Source organism: Rutilus rutilus, assembly GCF_951802725.1.
Source record: "Rutilus rutilus genome assembly, chromosome: 20".
Taxonomy (NCBI): Eukaryota; Metazoa; Chordata; class Actinopteri; order Cypriniformes; family Leuciscidae; genus Rutilus; species Rutilus rutilus.
Window position 1 is genome coordinate 17522084 of NC_140225.1, and position 19365 is coordinate 17541448.

Consider the following 19365-nt stretch of genomic DNA (forward strand, 5'->3'; position numbering starts at 1 on the left):
GTGTCAGACTTGCCAATAGCTTGTAATTATAGTGAAATTAAATAAGGTATTTTTAACTAATTTTTCCCTATTCTTCTACATTTTATTTTTGACACATGCATTTTTAAATTCTTGCTTCCCTGCCCTTCATATCATAGATTTTTTTAATTCATAAACTAGCAGATACAAACTATTGCTGGAGTGTCTTCCCAGTGATTTATTCATTTATTTTTGCCAAATGGTTGCTTTGAAAATCCAGTATCTGATTACGTAAATATTTCATGTCTAAATATACTAGATAAAATAATCAGATAAAATGTGGAAATTATATTACTTTTTGTTTGATCATGATATCATATTATAGAGAACATGGGGTGAATTTCATTACTTTCACTGCAAGATGTTGCCATTATTTTGCTATGCAACAAGACATACAAATGTTTCTTCATATTTTATTTTTAATGAAATACCTTTAATGAAATTGCTATTTAAATTTGTACATTTCTTGTGTAAATTCTTCACAAGAGGCTATTTCTGCCATAGTTTAACCTATTTAAATTACAACACACGGCACACGCATATTCAAAAGGTAGTCTACTGCATAACCAGAATTACTTTGTTGATAGACAAATTTTCATTATTAATTCTGTGAGGAACAATAGATGTAGAGCTATCTATACGTACACACGTAACCGTATATGTCGTCTACTAGCGCCGCCCTTTAGGCCGCATTGCCCAACTGCAGCATCAGCAAAAGCGATGATGGATAACGGGTCCGTTGCTTTATCACTACACAAACCCTCTACCCACCCCTCAAGCACCTCTCCAACCGTTTTGATTTAGAGGTATGCGATAATAAAAACAGAAAAGGCTGTTTTTATTTAAATGTTTGCCATGTGGAAAAAAATCCCCGCCTTCTAAGCCCAAACACAAGCTGCTAACGCTAGCCGCGCTAACCAGTTTATAGCCGCTTCTCCTCGCCTCTCTTATTTATCTGCTGTGTTTGGAAGAAACCAAGACGATATTATAATGTAATATGATATAAGAGCTGTGTGTTTAGTTATTGTAATGGTCTATAAACCAGTTGTCAGGGCGATGTATGCCTCTTGTCGTCATAGCTGCAGTGTTAGCATGTGAACAGATCACAGGATACAAATCAACATGACTGCATTAAAACCTAAATCTGAGGATTATAACCACAAATCAAAGGATAAAAGCACATAATTCAGAGGATAAACGTCGCTGGTTTGATGCTGATTGACTCTGGATCACCTCCTGTCTATTTTGCTCGTGCAACATCAACAAACAGGTAAACTGGGAATCAAGTGGGGGGAAAAAATACACAGATGCTTTGAGTTTATTGTTAAGAAAAAAAGACACCACAGTTGAATACGGTAAAACATAATAATAATAAAAACAATGTCAACATAATTCCCCAGTTTATTAACTACACAATTATTTATATCTGAAGTTGAAATATTTACATTCTAAATATGCTTTTTAATATTATGTTAAATGTTTAAATATGCAAATTATGCATTATTCAATTAAATATTCATGAATTTGCTATTGGAAAAGGCCAGGTTCAAAATTCATGTTTTTAATTTCGTTGACATAGTTAAAGATGATACAGATGGGATTTTATATATCTCTTTTTATCACTTCATAAATACTGTCAGCAGAAAAAAAACATATTTTTAGGAGTTAAATGTTATATAAATCAGATGAACGATATATGAACAAACCCACCTGTAAAACCTTCAGAATATTGATGGTAATACAACTGAAATGTGTGGTGTATGTATTGCTGCTGAAGTGGAGATTTCTGGCTCAGTCCAGGAGAAAAAAAAAATCATTTTATGTATTGTAAATTAAGTCTACAGACACAAGTAGATAAAGTGTAATAAAAGAAACATGTAAAAGTGTATTTTGTATGTTTTCTTTCCACTAATCTCAAGACATATTATGGAACCAAAATAGGCCAAAATTAAAATATTAATCAGTGCAAATCAAAAAACAATGGTTTTGCCTTATATATCAAACAGAAGAGTTTAAGATTGATTATTGCTTTTGTTTTCATAATAAACTGCTCTTTTCCATCTATATCCTATGAAAAATGAGTGTATATTGTAATATTGTGTGTTTCCACAGTGACTCACTGTCAGCGGGGCATGTGTGTGTGTTCCAGAGCAGCTGGGGGGAGATGACCGAGTCTGTCCCTCCCGCGCTGCGTTCATCATGGGGCCTGATGTGCCCCTGCTCAACGACTACAAGCAGGAGTTCTTCTGGAAACGTTTCCCTCAGACTATCTTAGGGGGGCCGAGGCTGAAACTCGGTTACTGCGCCCCACCATACATCTATGTGCACCAGCTGGTGTTATTCCTGACACCATGGCTGTTGGGAGGCATCGGGACCCTCCTGTACCAGCTGAGGGTGCTGGATGAAGCCTGTGCGGGCGTTGTTTCGGGTGTGTTCATGCTAGGTGTGGCTGCCACCCTTCAGGGACTGGCACGGTGTATGGCACGTAGGACCGGATTGGTACAACGGCTGCCTGCTGCCAGTAACATCCTTGCAGACGAGGAAGAGGTGGAGTTTACTCACTGCGTGGCCCCTGAGACGGTACGATTTGTAGTGCCTGGAAAGAGGTTTGTGGGTAATATAGTTTTGCACACCTTTCTTGCCGGCGCACTCTGTGGGTTGTCCACATGGTACCTGCTGCCGGACAGACTGAGCAGCCTGTATGGGCACCCGGGTGCAGGACTGGGAGCTGTCGTGCCTTTGTTTGCCCTGAGCTGGGTGACTGTTTGTATCGGGGAGTATTCGCTAATCGTCAACACGGCTACAGAAACAGCAACGTTTCAGCCGCAGGACACGTATGAGATCACGCCGCTCAACAGACCGCTCTACATACTCGCTTTCATCGCCGTGGACCTGGCTCTAAGGTAGAAATCCAACAATTCACCACTACTCTCAGACAGCGTATAGATCAATGATAAATAAGTCTGTCCACGATAAAAAAAAAAATTGAAACTTTTTTTCTTTTTACACTACTGTTTAGAAGTTTGGGGTTAATAAGATTTATTTTTATTTTTATTGTTTTTAAAAAAGAAATCTATTATGCTCACCAAGGCTGGAAAATGTAACTGTCTGGAATAATGTAAAATGTAATTTATTCCTGTGATGGCAAAGCTGAATTTTCAGCATCATTACTCCAGTCTTCAGTGTCACATGATCCTTCAGAAATCATTCTAATATGCTGATTTGCTGCTCAAATTTTTGAAAACAATTGTGCTTCTTAATACTTTTGTGGAAACCATGATACTTTTTTTTAATCAGGATTCTTTGATGAATAGAAAGAACAGTATTTATTTTAAAATAGAAATCTTTTGTAACATTATAAATGTCTTCACTGTCACTTTTGATTACTTTAATGCATCCTTGCTAAATAAAAGTATGCATTCCTTTAAAAAAAAGCCTTACTGTCCCCAACCTTTTGAGTGTATATCAAAAATGTTTTCCTAAGAAATAATTTGCCAAACTACTTATGAAGGCTTTTCCTTCATGCTCTTTCTGCCCCCCACAAATATTAAAGGGGTCATGAACTGCATTTAAAAAATATATATATTTATAATGTTTCCTGAGACACACTTATTAATTATATAACACACTTTATATGATATTAAAAAATTATAATAAATAAAAGGCCATTGGAAGCTCTGTTTGAAGGGGCGTGTCTGCTGTGAGAGTTAAATGTAAATGGCCTCTGCTATGATTGGCTTACATCTTTGCATATGAAATAAGTGTTACATTTGGAACTCTCTCGAAATCTTTTACTTTCTTTTTTTTTTACTATTACAGTTGTCGAGATTAACTAATCATGAAAAGTGTTTATTATAGCATTATATTTAGATCTACTGTACTGACGTGGGATGAAAGGTTGCAGCGATGAGCATTGTAGACATTGACAGACATGTCTGTTGTCTATAGATGCAACTTTCTGCACTCTCACAAATGCTTTCATCATAACTAACAGTGCAAACACAATGTAAATAAGAGATTCATTGTGCATTGTAGACGGCATCATTGATTATAACGGGAGTTTTGGAGAGAGTCCAGAACTCATTCACTGATAAACTCCCGCTGTGTGATTGACAGCTTCAGTGATTATAAAGGAAGGCTTCTTTGATCGCTCTCTGTATATAATTTAATCACAATTTAAAAAACAGATTATTTTCATGCTACTAAGAGAAACAATGTGAAGTTGACTGTTTAGTCACTGGCTTGATTTGCTGACGCATAAACAGCAACATACGATTTTGAGACAAAGAACGCCTGACCATACATATATCATTACATATCAGATTACATATCAGATATCACTGATCACAGGTTGGGCATTATAATTGACATGGTTACTTGTATGTTGTGGCTTTAATGTTGTGTCCATATGATACAGTAAAAGTCTGTTTGCAAAGCTTGCGCCGAAATTGCAACTGATTTACCAAATTCTTAGTTCAAGAAATTCTTTGAATTCTTAGTTTATCAACCCTATAACATAAATATTCTGATATTAAAAACCTGCTCATCATAGAAGATGTGTATGTCATTCATTTTATGTATGAAATACATTTTTATTTAGTTTTTTAATAAATTAACAGATTACAGACAAAAAAAGTCTTTTTTTTTTTTTTTTTTTTGTGACTGTTATGATGCAACCTAAACTTATGAGGACTGATAAACCTAATGTTTGAGTGTGAATGTAAAGGGTCATCTCCCGGATCTCATTCTCTCTCTTCTTTCAGGTTTTCAGGTTCTGGTGTGATGGAATTGCAAGTAGCAGCTCAGGTGCTTCACGTGTTGTTTGTGACTCTGCCGGTGCTTTGGGCTTTGGGAATGCTCTCTCCGCTGGACGCTCTTCTGCTGTGGGCCATGGAACAGACCTTGGTGCACGGCCTGGGTGGGTCAGCCATGTCCACCAACATCAGGTGAGCACTGAACCCTTCTCTCACTGGTTCCTTGTCTTACATTACTAAACTTTAGACCAACTTCACACTCAAAGAATCTTTAAATAATTTGGTTCGGATCAGGTTAAGATAAATCTTTTTAGAGCATACTGTACTTCTTTTTATACTGCTCCTTTGTGGGTTAATTTAAAAAAAGAAAGCATATTATGTAAGCTTAAGGTTGCCTACAATGATTGTATGAGGATTATATTAAAGAAACCGAGGTGGAGCAGTGCAAGTGATCTATTTTGTATGTCAAGAGTAAAAACCTTTATGGCTTATTGCATCACATTGTGTTGATTAGTTTGTTTATGATAAAACTGTGTAATCCAAATGGATGAAAATTTTATGCAATTCAAATACATAAATCTTACATTGAGCGCATGAAGTCTGGTCTACATTACTGTGAAGAGCTACATACTTTGTTCAGACTCAAAATCATTTGCTTTTCTTTTTTCCTTTAGGCTCTTGGTGATGTTTCTGTCATCCGTGTGTGTTGCCATCTCTACCTTCTTCATTCCCTCCTCATTGGGTGTGGTTCTATTCACCGTCGCCATGGGTTACCTCCTCAGCCAGGACCTAACCCAGCTGCTGGTGCTCCTGAAGGGAACTTCTCCAACCTTGGGTCTGGGCTGGTGGGGGCTTCCTCTTTCCCTGCTGTTAATAATAGGAGCCTTGACTGAGGCTGGACTCCTTCATCAGCTGTATCTCATTGACCGAGGGAATCTAACGTTGGGTGTGAACTCTGTAGAGCATTGGGAGTCTTCTGTGGGACCTCCAAGCCCACAAGAGGTGATCGGCTGGCTCCTTATTGCTCTGTTTCTCATCACCCGTCTGCTGAGAGAGCTCCAGGGAGCTTGCGTGCTGGGAGGTGCCATGCTCAACCCACTCTACCCCAAACGGGTCATGACTGCCCAGGCTTTCAGGCGGAAGACTCGTGGTCTGCGTGTCGGAGGAGTCATCCGGAGGATCTTATTGAACCTGGGTGAGGAGATATTTGCACTGTACCAACCAAACAATCCTTTGTATCTGTCATATATGTGCTTTCTGTTTGCCAGTATGGTCTGTTGGAGTGAGATGTTGTTTTCGCACTGATAACACATTAGAGCTGAGAGAATTGTGATCCTATTTTAAACAAATCAATTTTGATTAGCATTTTATCCAGAATTGTGCAGCTCTAAAACACATAGCAGTGCATGATATATTGATACAATATCAGTTATCTTGTTAGAATTTTTTTTTTTTTTTTACATTTATTGCTATTTGTCAGTATTGAGTATGTAATGGTAAATATTTATTGTGCATGCACATTTTCCTTATTTTAACATTTAAATGCCATTTGCTATGATCTAACACGTAAATCTTTAAAAATAATTTAATAACACTGTTTAGCAAGTCTCAAAGTAGATTTTTTTTATTGTACATTGTAATGTTGTGATGCTTAAATACATTTTAATTGATTCATTGATTTTAGTAATAGTATACTACAAAATAGTATATAATTTTATATATATATAGTATGTTTATCAGTATTGATCAGAACTTTTATATTGGTGCATCGATTCAGTTTAGTTTTTATTGCTCTGTTTTTCATTTATTTATACAGAATAGTAGAATTCATCAAATATATTACAAATTATAATTATACATAATTTATATATTTCTATTAATTGCTTGCTAACACATAATAATGCCTTTATTTGTGTATTTTGATGTTAATGTTCATATTTGACTTTACAGTGAGTCCATTGGCTATGATTGCTTTCTTGTCAGTGGATGAATCTCTAGAGAAGCTGCACACGGCCTCTCTCGCCATTGGCTTTACGCGGGCATTCAGAATGGTAAGAGAGTTTATCAGTAAACCATCTTAAAGCATTATGAGGACATGAACAGAACTATTTGCCCCTTAATCTTTGACCCCTGACTCATTGGGCTTTGTACGGTAGGTGTGGCAGAGCTCTGAGGCTGCTCTACTGCAAATGGTGCTGGTGGTGATCATCAGACTTGCAGGGGGGCACAGAGTCGCACGCTGGCATGAGTTGGGCACTACAGTGCAGCTGATTCTGGTGAGCCAAATGTAACTTGATGCCTTTACTGTAATTAAATTGCAGGGACGTTTGTGTAATAACCTTTTTCTTGCAGGTCTCCTTGGTTGTGAATCGTGTGTCACAGTTTGTGTGTAAGCTGAGTTTCGCTCTTACGGTGTTGATTACATCCTGGACGGAGAGTAAACAGCGCCGTCAGTCAGCGGGCACTTTGCTGGCACTCAACGCTGCTCTGTGCCCTCTTCTGCTTGCTGTTGTGGCTCTCTCTGCCCTTCTATCTGCCCCTCTGCTTCCTCTCTTCACACTACCTGTGTTCCTGGTGGGATTCCCCAGGCCGCTCCGCTCGTGGCCAGGCACCCCAGGCACCGCCTGCCCTTGCCCAGATTCTGTTTATTACCAACAGCTCTGCAAAAGACTGGCATCGGCTCTCAGACCTGCACTCGCTAATGGCGCATTTGGTGAGTGACACCCACTGAAAAACATGAGTATCCTGATCTCTGTCATGTTGTAAAGATCAAAGTGCAGTCAAAAGTGACAGTTAATACATTTATTAATACTTTTTTTTCCTAAATACAAAAAACAAAAAGATTGTTTCCACAAAAATATTGTACAGCACAACTGTTTTCAACTTTGATAATAATAATAATAATTAAAAAAAAGTGCACTAAGTCAGCATATTAGAATGATTTCTGAAGGATCATGTGACACTGAAGACTGGAGTAATGATGCTGAAAATTCATCTTTACCATCACAGAAAAAATAATAATAAAAAAAATATATATATATTTATATTTATATATTTTAAAAGAAAACAGCTGTTTCAAATTGTAATAATATTTCACAATATTACGGTTTTCACTGTATTGTTGATCAAATAAATACAACCTCGGTGAGCATAAGAGACTTCTTTCAGAAAGATTTAAAAATATTACTGACCCCAATCTTTTAAACCGGTAGTGTAAATGTAAATATTTTCTGTGAAAAAGCCCCCTAATTACATAAATTAAAACATTATTGTAGCAGATGAGCAAGTCACTGAATAATCATTTAAAAAGCTGGATTTGGAAGTTGATAGCTTATATTGTTTGTTTTTATTTTTGCTGTAGAGTACATGTTAAGGAACCTGATTAAATATTGTTAAAGCAATTTTTATTGAAATTTGCAGCCCTAATATTCATGCATCTGGTTGCAGGTTCCTGTACTCCGGGATCTCATTACCTCGGTCGCTTTCAGGGTCGACTTCTTTGGATCTCTGTTCTAGAGAGAGGCTACGGCTATTGCACTGTCAACATTAAGGTATACCTGCTTTCTTGCCTTTGCTCTGAAACAAATTCAATGCTTTATTTGGAGGTCTACAAAACACAAGTTTATGAATTCTCATTGGCTACCATGTTTCACCACAGGGACTGGAACTACAGGAAACATCATGCCACACAGTGGAGGCTCGGCGTGTGGATGAGGTTTTTGAAGGAGCGTTCGATCACGTGGAGCGGCCCGGCCAGTGTTTCCGACTATTGAACCCTCACTGGGGTAATGCTCTGACCCCTTGCTCTATGTTGCCCGTCAGGGTTTACTCTGATGCCCAGAACGTTCTAACAGGAATCATTGACTCGCCTGACCACCTGCGTCAGCTCAACTCTGACTTCCTTAAAACGCTTGTCTGGATTTTATTGCGTTACTGTGTACAGGAATTGACACGTGGTGCTCCGCAAACAAAAGGTCAGTCTCTACAGACTTCTGGACGCAAATCGCAAAGCTCCCAGCATGCCGTGCCCTCTGAGCCAGATCCGGCTGTGGTCACAGTTGCCATGGGGTCTCAAGTACGCCCTGAATCCTCCTCATCCTGTCACTTGAGGGGGCAAGACAGCTCCAGCCTCTCATCCTTTGCTGAATGGTCGGATGAGGACGATCTCTTCGGTCCCGTCACCATGCGGCGACCGATGAGAATGATGGTACGGACAGACGAAGGGCAGACCGAGTTAGGGTTGGGAGTGTCTCTTCCAGGTTCTGTTGAAATCCACAGCCTGTATGAGAGCATGGCCCTTTCTTCTCTCCCTACCCTTAGACCTCTGGGTCTGGGTTTGGGACTCGGCCTGCCCATCGTAGATAAAGGGAAAGATAAAATCCCTGCACGCACTTCGACCACCGTCCCGAGTAACTCCCAGCCTCTCCACTTCACTAGCCCTCACTCAGAGCTCTTCTCTCTGCCCTCAGAGTGGCGGACCGCCCAGTTGGCTTCCTCCAAACTCCAGGTACTGCGACCCTGCTTCCCAGAGGCCTGGTTCTGCTTCTGTTTGTCCCAGCTGGTGGTGGAGAGCTTTGGGGAGGGAGAGTTTGAGCAGGTGACACTGGGTTTGCAGGAGGACCGTGCCCTGCGGGAGCTTTACACCCAGGTGGTGCTATCATGCTGTGTGGCGCTAGGGGCAGATGCTCAGATGTTCAGCCCCAATCTGCTGTTTAGGCTGTACTGCGGGGACGGCCCCTGGACCGAGGGACTTGAGTGGCTCCGCGCCAATAAAGAGTTGCATCAGCTCACGCTCAGGGCTTTCAGGTAACAGACAAGCAAGATTCAGTTCACATTTTACATCAGAAAGGGGCCTTTTATCAGCTGCATTTCCTAAAACGTGACCGCTGTTGATTCATTCTGTGTGCAGGTACAGTGTAAAACTGTTGGTAGACCAGGCATCTCTTGGTCCGGTAGAGAGTCTGGATGAGCTCTACACAACTTTACAGGATTACCATAACAATTGGTTCATCGGCCTGGTAACAGACCACAGTTGGCAAGACAGTGTTGTACAGGAGAAGCCGTTCCTATTCTCTCTCGGACATGACCTCACCATGGTAAGCACCATAATTACTAGAATGTAACCATGGCTACTAAACATTAACTGTTAAGACTGTGTCATAACCTGGTGTGATGCAATAAAAAAACTAGATTACTAAACTAAATTAGTCATGTGTTTGTCAGAGCGTGTTGACGCTCTGTTGCTTCTTACTACTGTGAAATTGTGCTTGCTAGGCCTGGCCTGGCCTGGCGTGTTGGAATTGTGCTGAGTACAGACAAATTACTTAACACGTCTGGTTAGGAGGACACAGTGTTATATTGATACTATATTGAACAATATATTTGTACAATATTACATATTTTGTTTATTTACCGGTATCAGTCAATATTGGATATTTAATTGTACATTACTTTTCCTATTTTTTTTTTCATTCAGATAATCTTTGCTACACACAGTTTAATTTGATTAATTTAATTATAATAGAATTAGATTAATTTATAATTTTAAATATAATTGAATAATTCTGTTGAATGTAATCTTGAAGTAAATCCCAACATTAATAAAAGAAAATTCATACCATACATTTGTAATGTTGTGCTGCTTTAATAAATATATTTAGCATTTAAAACAAGTGATTTTAGTTTTTTTTTTAAATGACAAAATGTTGTAGAATTTAACATCAGCCATTTATTGGTCATAACATGAAAATAATTATCAGCGTATTGGTATTGACTATAAGTTTAGTATTAGTCTCACCCTGCTCTTCATACATGGTAATTTTCTACAAATTTAATTTCTTAAAAAGTTTCCATATGATCATTTACAGATGTGGTATACATTTTCTGTTTTTTCACAGGGGGCGTATACGAGCCGTGTGTTGTCTCTGCAGGAGAATCTGGTCCAGGTAGGAGTTTTGAATGAGGAGGGTGTGAGGGGCCAGTGGGCCAACCTGTCATGGGAGCTACTGTATGCCACGAATGACGACGAGGAGCGCTACAGCATTCAGGCCCATCCTGTGATGCTGAGGAACCTGACCGTTCAAGCAGCTGACCCACCTCTGGGATACCCTATCTACTCATCTCCACCCATCCACTTACGCTGCTTATGATCGCTACCTGCAGATTTGTGCCAGCACACACACTGATGCCACCTTCACATGAATTTCATAAAGTCTCCACACAGTGAGTTATTTTATTGAACGTATGAAGCATTTGAAATTGCTACTGTTGTAGTGACATTTGGCTTCTGAAAAAAATGCATGAATCGATGAACGTCAGCAGAATGAATCAAATGGGATCTGTTTGACGATCAGCAAAATCCTCTCCACACATTATAAAACTCTAAACTCATTCAGACAGAGCCCAGATTTATTATTTTCTCTGGGAAGTGTACTCTATTTGATCAACAATGGACCTCTGGATGCCCTTGACTGAATCTCACCTCACGCTGAGCTTCCATTTAACATTTTCCCCCCATTTTTTTTTTCTTTTTTTTTTCGCTTCCTTGTTTAAGCATCCTTCAAGAGCCTCGAAAAAAAGAAAGAAGAGAAACAGGAAAACCGTTGCCCTTTTAAATAGCCTGTTTGTCAAATCTCAAGGATGTGCCTTGGTCACTATTTTCAGTGGTTATGAATGTTTTTTGTGTTTTTTTGTGTGACCACCTTGTGTTATAAATATCAAGGTAAATTGGCTCTTGCACCTTTGTTCATCCTACTTGGGCTCAGTCTTTGTATGGTCGTGTAATTGAATGTATAGAAAAAAATACAGATGTTTTATATAAATCATTTACTATCAGTTTTGTTCACACAAACTTGAAATGTTACAATATTAATTCCTATTTATAACATTTTAATACAGAAAACACAAAGAATACATAAATCAGCTTTTTATTTTAATAAAGTGCCATTAGTCTTTATTTATACAGCAAGCAAAATGTAAGGTGTTTTCTTATTTAATGACATATTGAAATAGTCTGACACTCTTCAGAAAGTTCTGGACTTGAAAAGTTCCCGGGTCTTTCTGCAAAGGAATGCACAAATCCCTGATTCTTGAAATGAGATTTTCAAGTTGTCTTGACCTTTGGCTTGCTGAAGTATGCGGCATCTGCATCCTAGGAAAGAGAAGATGATTCCCAAAAGATATTATTGTAATTGTAGTAATTAAACCAGTTCAGGGATCTGTTTCCAGCACCAGTACTCACCAGCCCGGCTTTGAAGTTCTGCACACGTTTTCTGCCTAGAAGTTTAGTTGTGTACCAGGCCAGAGTGGGAGTGTACTGCCACAAATAGCAGAAGAGTAGAAAGGGCTGCTCAGCAATCCACATCTCTTTCACATGGTTGGCCAGACCGACCAGAGTGAGGTGAACACAGCGCTCTGTAGACATCTTATGTGTCTGATCACCAGCTGTTGCCACAGGCTACAGACAAAAACAAGTAGCCTACTTTTTAGTTCAGCAAATGCAAAACACACTAGGTATTAGGTTTGCTACGATAGTCGGTGTTACACGGTGTTCAGTCTCAACACCGGTCCGGTTTCATCACTTGCCCACCGCATTTTTTTTTTCGTTTAAAGCGTTAAAAATATTTGAATAGCCTTATATGATCACGCTCTTATTAATTATACTTTTAAACCATTCAAGCGCGACAAGACATAGAGACTGCGCTGTCTGTCAATGTCCTGCCTACATGTGACACACACCCACGCGTCAGTATCGAGTTCTCTTTCGGGCTTGAACGAACCATAACACACACAAATTATGCCAAAATGTCCGTTTTGTCAAGTGTCCTCATAAGAACAGTCTTAAATGAGTAAAATAAAGTCTTAAATAAACGTAAAGATTTGTGAGAAAATGGGACGCGTGTCAGATCCACATCATTTGCAGCTGGTCTTAAAGTGTCACAAAGGTAGAGTGGGGGTTCAATCTTCAGCTGGCTGGCAGGAGCCGCCACTAGCATGTCACGTGACCTGTCAGCGGCTGGCTGGCAGCTGACAGTCTGATTCTGGCATGTCACGTGACCTGCCAGTGGCGGCTCCTGCCAGCCAGCTGAAGATTGAACCCCCACTTTACCTTTGTAGAGCTATGTGGCTGGGTCGAGGTTGTTCCTTAACTTCATTTTATAGGTGCAATTCACACAAGCTCTAAGCGCATACGAGACTGCTGCGAGTATGCTCTTAGAGCCATTAATGTCGTGAAAAATACATAGAGGACACAGACAACGCGCTGACAGACAGGACCAAGCAGGTAACATTTGATATGAAACAAAGTCTCAACTTTCAAATTTGGTCAGTCAAAGAAAATTAAACCATAAATAGACCTACTGTTTTGTGGATCTTTAAAGGGATACTCCACTTTTTTTGGAAATAGGCTCATTTTACAACTCCCCCAGAGTTAAACAGTTGAGTTTTACCGTTTTCTGACCCATTCAGCCGATCTCCGGGTCTGGCGGTAACACTTTTAGCATAGCTTAGCATAGATACTGAATCGGACAAGGCCGAAAATCGCAACTTTACATTTTCCGTCGGTCTTAGTACAAGATGTAACTACAGAAGAGTCAAGTTTTAAATACGAAAAATATCGAAACTCTTTGGTAATTTTTTTTAGAGAGATGCTAATGGTCTTGTCCGATTCAATGATCTATGCTAAGCTATGCTAAAAGTGGTACCGCCAGGCCCAGGAGTTCGGAGTTCGGAGAACACAACTGTTTAACTCTGGGGGAGTTGTAAAATGAGCCTATTTCCAAAAAAAGTGGAGTATCCCTTTAATGTGTCGTGACAGATTGCCTCAGCTGCTCGTGAACCGATCATCTCTTCCATAGTTAATTAATAGCATCAATTAAACATGAATGAACATCAGAAGGACTATGTTTTAACCGCGGAAAGACGCCAGTACACACTTACTCAAATTCAAATCCACCGACGTTAATCTTCTAACTCTCCTGACTGCTTTGTCGGACAAAAATGGCGGATTATGACTGGTCAGATCGCCTGTCAATCAAACTCCGCTAATTTAAAAGTGAAAGTAAAATGCAAACTGCCGCACCAGCTTTTTATAGGCTAAAGTCGATTAACCGGTGGGAGAATTTTATCACCGTCACATCTCACCTACATCTTGTTTTTATTAAATTTTTATTTTAGTTTTAGTTTTATTTCAGTAAGTTACCAACCAAGGCAACACGTTTTTTTTTTTTTTTTCAGATTTATTTCACTTAACAAAAAACATCAACACTTGTGCAGGTACCTTGCCCAGCTCCTCTGTGATTGCGTTCTGAACGATGCTTGATACTACAGGTCCGGGGCAGATGGTACTGATCGTGATGTTTGGAGAATCAGCAAGTTCTGTTCTCAGAGAGTTAAAGAAACCCTGCAGAAACAAAACAAATCAGGAGCTTTTTCTATCTTTTATGACCGTTTTCCTTTACCAGACAATGTTGCATAAGGATAGGCAGATTCTCTGGGAATTCTGTCTACTATTTGCTCTCACCTGCACCGCATGCTTGCTGGCAGCATACCCCGTTGCCAGGGGCACCCCTACAAAGCCTGCAACGCTGCTGACGGTTGCTATGATACCACTACCACGGCGGATCATGTGGGGCAGCACCTGCTTAGTGATCGATACGGTGCCAAGGTAGTTGAGCTCCATAAGTGCCTGGTACACATCCACATCAGCCTCTATGCACAGCGAACGCTGGGTCCGGCCTCCGTTATTTATCAACACGTCTATCTGAAAATGCAGATACAGACATGCAAACATTTAGGGGGGAATATTCCTATGAATATCACTGACCATTAAGGCATTTTATTGCTTGATGCTCATATAAGGTAGAGTATAAAGAACTAAAATTCATGAGGATAAATGATGCCATGCTATGCAATTATTTACTGTACTCTACAAACTTGTCTCTGCAAACGTTTAGGTTTGCAAGTTTTAATGTCATGTAATGTAGGAACATTAGCTAACCGATGTATTTTATTAGCTTAAAAAGTTAATGTTGATCATTAAGTGTGTACTTAACACGGGGTGCTTTTATATTAATGCAACAATATTTTCACAATTTCAAATTTTTCAAGTTGCACGTCTCGTTTCAAGTCATGTTCTATTGAGGGGTTTTTCAATCTTTTAGATGCCACGGACCCCCAAATATGATCATCCCTGTGTGAGAGACTCCATCCTAAAATTGATAAGGCATCTGTTTTTAAAGTCCAACTGAAATAAAAATTGACTATTTACTTTGTCAGCGCATATTACTAGTCTTGTGGTGAACAATTAATCCGTGCAAGTTAATACACAGAAAAAAATTGTTTGCCATCGTAATCTTTAATCAAAGTCTGAAAAGTTACTTCTGGTCTGGAATGGCGTTCCTTCTCTGAAAGTCGTTTGCAACTTCCGGTTCACGCAGACTTTAATAAACACCCACTTTATACACAGAAACATTTATATTATTAATCTAAAATTAGTTTTAGTTAAATTATTATATTATACTTACTGTAGTAATGTATTGTTATATGTATTATTTATTTTTTGTTTAAATGTAATCAAAATGTTATTTTATTTACTTGAATCTAATAGATTAATAACTACTTTTTTTTTTATCACATTTTTATTTATTTAGATCTAATTTATTGCTTAACTAATTTATTTTAATCTTTAATTTTAAGATTTAAATGATTATTATTATTGATTTTATTTTACAGTTTTTCTCTAGACTTTTCCACGGACCCCGTTTCACTCCCTTGTGGGCCCCTGGGGGTCCCCGGACCCCAGTTTGAAAACCCCTGTACTATTGTATTGTTCCAAGTATGAATGTAGCCAGTGCATCATTAATATTCCTAAATATGATCTAATATTATGGTTAGTTAATATTTAATTTTATAGTTAGTTAATAGTTCATTTTCTTTAGGTAGGAAAATTCAATCAAACTCAATATTATGAAAACATCAAAATTAACACTTTATTTTGGTGTCAGTACCATAACTGAAATATAAATAAAATAAAAACACTACAAAGATTGAATAAGAAAAACAGATGGCATTTACATCACCAAAGTGCTTCTGAACTGCAGCAGTTTTTTCTTGATGTGATGCACGGTCCAACAAATCGAGTGGAAGAACAAGAATATCGCCATCCTTTAGAGAGGAGCGCTCTTAACAAGAAAATAAATTTCTGGTCAATAGGTCACGTTGTGAATGCTTTTAGTACAAAACTGTTGTAAGATATTGCCAGCAAAGATACTTGTATACACATTCAGGGCTCTACTCTCTACAGCTCTGAAGGACGGACATGAATTATAGTGTACTTAATTGACCCGCAAGGTTTTTTTTGTGTTTTGTGTCATTTCTTGGGACTGTTCATACCTAAGCAAATGCGCTTCACCCTCTCCAGCTCATTCTCCCTGCGGGCAGACAGCACCAGCCGAGCACCGAGCGCAGCGAGCTGAAGGGATAACTCCTCCCCGATGCCACTGGAGGCTCCGGTAATCCACACCACTTTGCCTCGCAACTTTGACTCTATGAAATGAAAACAAACAACAATGTATCTATAGACATTTAAACAACGTATTAAATATATAATAATTAAGTAATTAAAAACAGTGAATAAAGCCGGTATAGTAATGGAAGTAATGCAAGAACGGAGTGGGTATACTTATTTAGTAAATGGGACTGTCTTAGAAAAAGGTGCTTTTTCGTGTTTTTTAGGGTGAAAAACATTTTTGTAAGGGTTTAAACATTATATTGGATAAATGTTTAAGTAATACAGGTTTTTTTTTGTTTGTTTTTTTCGCTAGTCACTTTTTAAAAACTCTTCGCACAGTGAGCACAACATCAGTCTATGTGGGCTAAACTGTGAATCATTCATCATCATCATTACTTTGGCATGAATGACATGAATTCTTTTCTCACACAAACACCAACAAATCTCGATGTACCTACAAGGACAATTTGCACATTACATACTGTTTTCAAAACTGTTAAACTAATAAGGAATAAGACAGCGGTTTGCTACATTTTGAAATACCATATTGTCTAAAAAATGAAATGCTATCAAAACATTTAAATTTAGCACTGCAGCAGGTGTTAGTCTTTCAATTTGATTACCATATACAAAAGGGGAAATAAATTTGTATTGAAATGTGTTTGGTGGTTTTATTGCATTTTGAATGTGAAATTAACTGTTGTGTCAAGATGAAAGTTGGTAAGGAAAACTGTGAAGAGTTTTGAAAAAGTGACCTAAGTATGGAGAAATTTGTCCTAGCAATTGCCAATTGTAAAAAGAAAACTGTAATAAAACGCATTCCACAATATCAAGCTCAATTAATACATAGGTTCTTATTAACTTGGGTGATAGTTCTATACAATTTGATATTAAAAACAGGCCTGTGTGATACTACAAAGTGCTTAGAATGAGAATTGCTAATGCAGTTATCCACTTTTCAGTTATCAACTTATGCACATTGTAATGTAGCTTATTTATATATTAGTGCTGTCAAATCAATTAATCGTGATTAATCGCATCAAACATAAAAGTTTGTGTTTATATAATATGTGTGCATATATATGCATACATGTGTATATGTGTTATGTGTGTGTGGTTCAGACAAAATGTAATTTTTTGGTCCCCATGAGGAAAACTGCTTATAATTCATAAGTGATGTTTTTGAAAATGTAAAAATGCAGAAAGGTTTCTGTGATGGGTAGGTTTAGGGGTAGGGTTAGTGTAAGGGGACAGAATATACAGTTTGTACAGTATACAAATCATTGTGTCTTTGGAAAATCCACATAAAACATGAAAACAACAACATGTGTATGTGTGTGTGTGTACTTGTACAACTATCTTTGTGAGGACCAGTTTGAGTTTTAGACCATTGGAGGGAGGACAAAGAGAGTAAAGTGAGGACATTTTGGCCGGTCCTCACTTTCTGAGACCCCTTTAAAGGCCTGTTTGAGGGTCAAGACTTGGTTTTAGGGATAAGGTTATAATTAGGTTAAGGGTTGGTTTAGGGTAAGGGTTCGGATTAGGCACTTAGTTGTGATGGGTAAGGTTAGGGTAAGCAGCTAGAGATTGCATTGTCAATGAATGTCCTCATCCCAGCCAGCGGTCCCCACCAGGAAAATGGATTAATAAAGATACTAAATGATTTTTGGGGGGAAAATGTAAAAAGTTTTCTGTGATGGGTAGGTTTAGGGAATAGAAAATACAGTTTGTACAGTATAAAAACATTTATGCCTATGGAGAGTCTCCACTTAGCGATACCGTGTGTGTGTGTGTGTGTGTGTGTGTTAGGTAAAAGTTGGCATCAGACTTTCGTTAGCACTTTTTAAAAGTTGATACTTTGTTATTACTGTACTTGTCACATATTTCGACAGGGACATCCAAACAACCACACAATGTGCAGCAATGTTGCAGCAATGTGTCACGACTCTCATTTGACTTTGTTGCATTATAGCATGAATTGATCGATCTACACAGTAGTGCATTTACCCTGAAAATGTATTTCAATGTAGGCTAGGTTTATCATATATATATATATATATATATATATATTACCTGGCGTGCTGCCGAACCTCTCCGCCCATAACAAAGTCAGATCAGCGTCGGCGAAGATAAAGCGTATACACTGCGTTAGTAAATAAACTGCGATCCCAGCGAGAATCACACAAAGCCAGCATATATCCATGATTTCTGAACAAGAACCGAGAGACTTGACAAAGTCCAGCTATTTCACAGAGTAGTGTCTTACTGAAAGCACTGGTGAATCTTACGCATACTAAGCGCAAGCGCTTCCGTGTGTGTTACGGTTACGACATAACAGATTCGTTCGAAGTTCGAATCAACACTGCGGAATTCTGCTCAGTGCTCACGAGCACCACGACCCGGCAGAACCTATACGATTCAAAGCCTTCCGGGTTCATCTTAATGGAACATATTTAAACAGCTCCACGTTCATTTTAAAATTTGTCTGTCTGTCTGTCAATGTCATGCAAATTATGATGTCGAAATGGACGATAGATAGATAGATAGATAGATAGATAGATAGATAGATAGATAGATAGATAGATAGATAGATAGATAGATAGATAGATAGATAGATAGATAGATAGATAGATAGATAGATAGAAAAAAAGATAGATATATAGACAGATACAGAAAGACAGACAGACATAAATATATATATATAGACAGATACAGAAAGACATTTAGATAGATCGATAGATAGATAGACAGACAGACACACAGATAGAAAGATAGATACTGTAGACAGAAAGACAGACAAATATATAGGCTACATACAGATAGATAGAAAGGCAGATACTGTAGATAGAAAGACAGATATATAGACAGATAGATATAGCCTAGACAGATAGATAGATAGATAGATAGATAGATAGATAGATAGACAGACAGAAAAAAAGATAGATATATAGATAGATACAGAAAGACAGACAGACAGAAATATATATATAGACAGATACAGAAAGACATTTAGATAGATAGATAGATAGATAGACAGACATACAGATAGAAAGATAGATACTGTAGACAGAAAGACAGACAGAT

The 19365-nt window shown here is 38.4% G+C and overlaps 2 protein-coding genes across 3 annotated transcripts; one reads left to right on the forward strand and one right to left on the reverse strand.

The window, feature by feature from the left end:
- The first annotated feature begins 702 nt into the window (after positions 1 to 702).
- pcnx4 (pecanex 4) lies at positions 703 to 11453 on the forward strand. Of its 2 annotated transcripts, none has more exons than XM_084391711.1 (11): positions 703 to 1288; positions 2131 to 2921; positions 4782 to 4964; positions 5447 to 5967; positions 6723 to 6823; positions 6929 to 7048; positions 7125 to 7485; positions 8220 to 8323; positions 8431 to 9578; positions 9682 to 9868; positions 10670 to 11453. In XM_084391711.1, exons 2-11 carry the CDS (start codon positions 2218 to 2220, stop codon positions 10919 to 10921), a joined length of 3681 nt encoding a protein of 1226 aa, XP_084247837.1. In that variant the 5' UTR covers positions 703 to 1288; positions 2131 to 2217; the 3' UTR covers positions 10922 to 11453. The 2 variants fall into 2 exon arrangements, with proteins under 2 accessions (XP_084247837.1, XP_084247838.1); XM_084391712.1 differs by having other exon boundaries at positions 1199 to 1288; positions 2168 to 2921.
- A 129-nt stretch (positions 11454 to 11582) lies between these two features.
- dhrs7 (dehydrogenase/reductase (SDR family) member 7) lies at positions 11583 to 18708 on the reverse strand. Its single transcript, XM_084391713.1, has 7 exons — positions 18355 to 18708; positions 16164 to 16316; positions 15846 to 15952; positions 14293 to 14532; positions 14050 to 14172; positions 12013 to 12228; positions 11583 to 11922 (listed from the first exon to the last, which is right to left on the reverse strand). Exons 1-7 carry the CDS (start codon positions 18482 to 18484, stop codon positions 11875 to 11877), a joined length of 1017 nt encoding a protein of 338 aa, XP_084247839.1. The 5' UTR covers positions 18485 to 18708; the 3' UTR covers positions 11583 to 11874.
- Between the last annotated feature and the right edge of the window lie 657 nt (positions 18709 to 19365).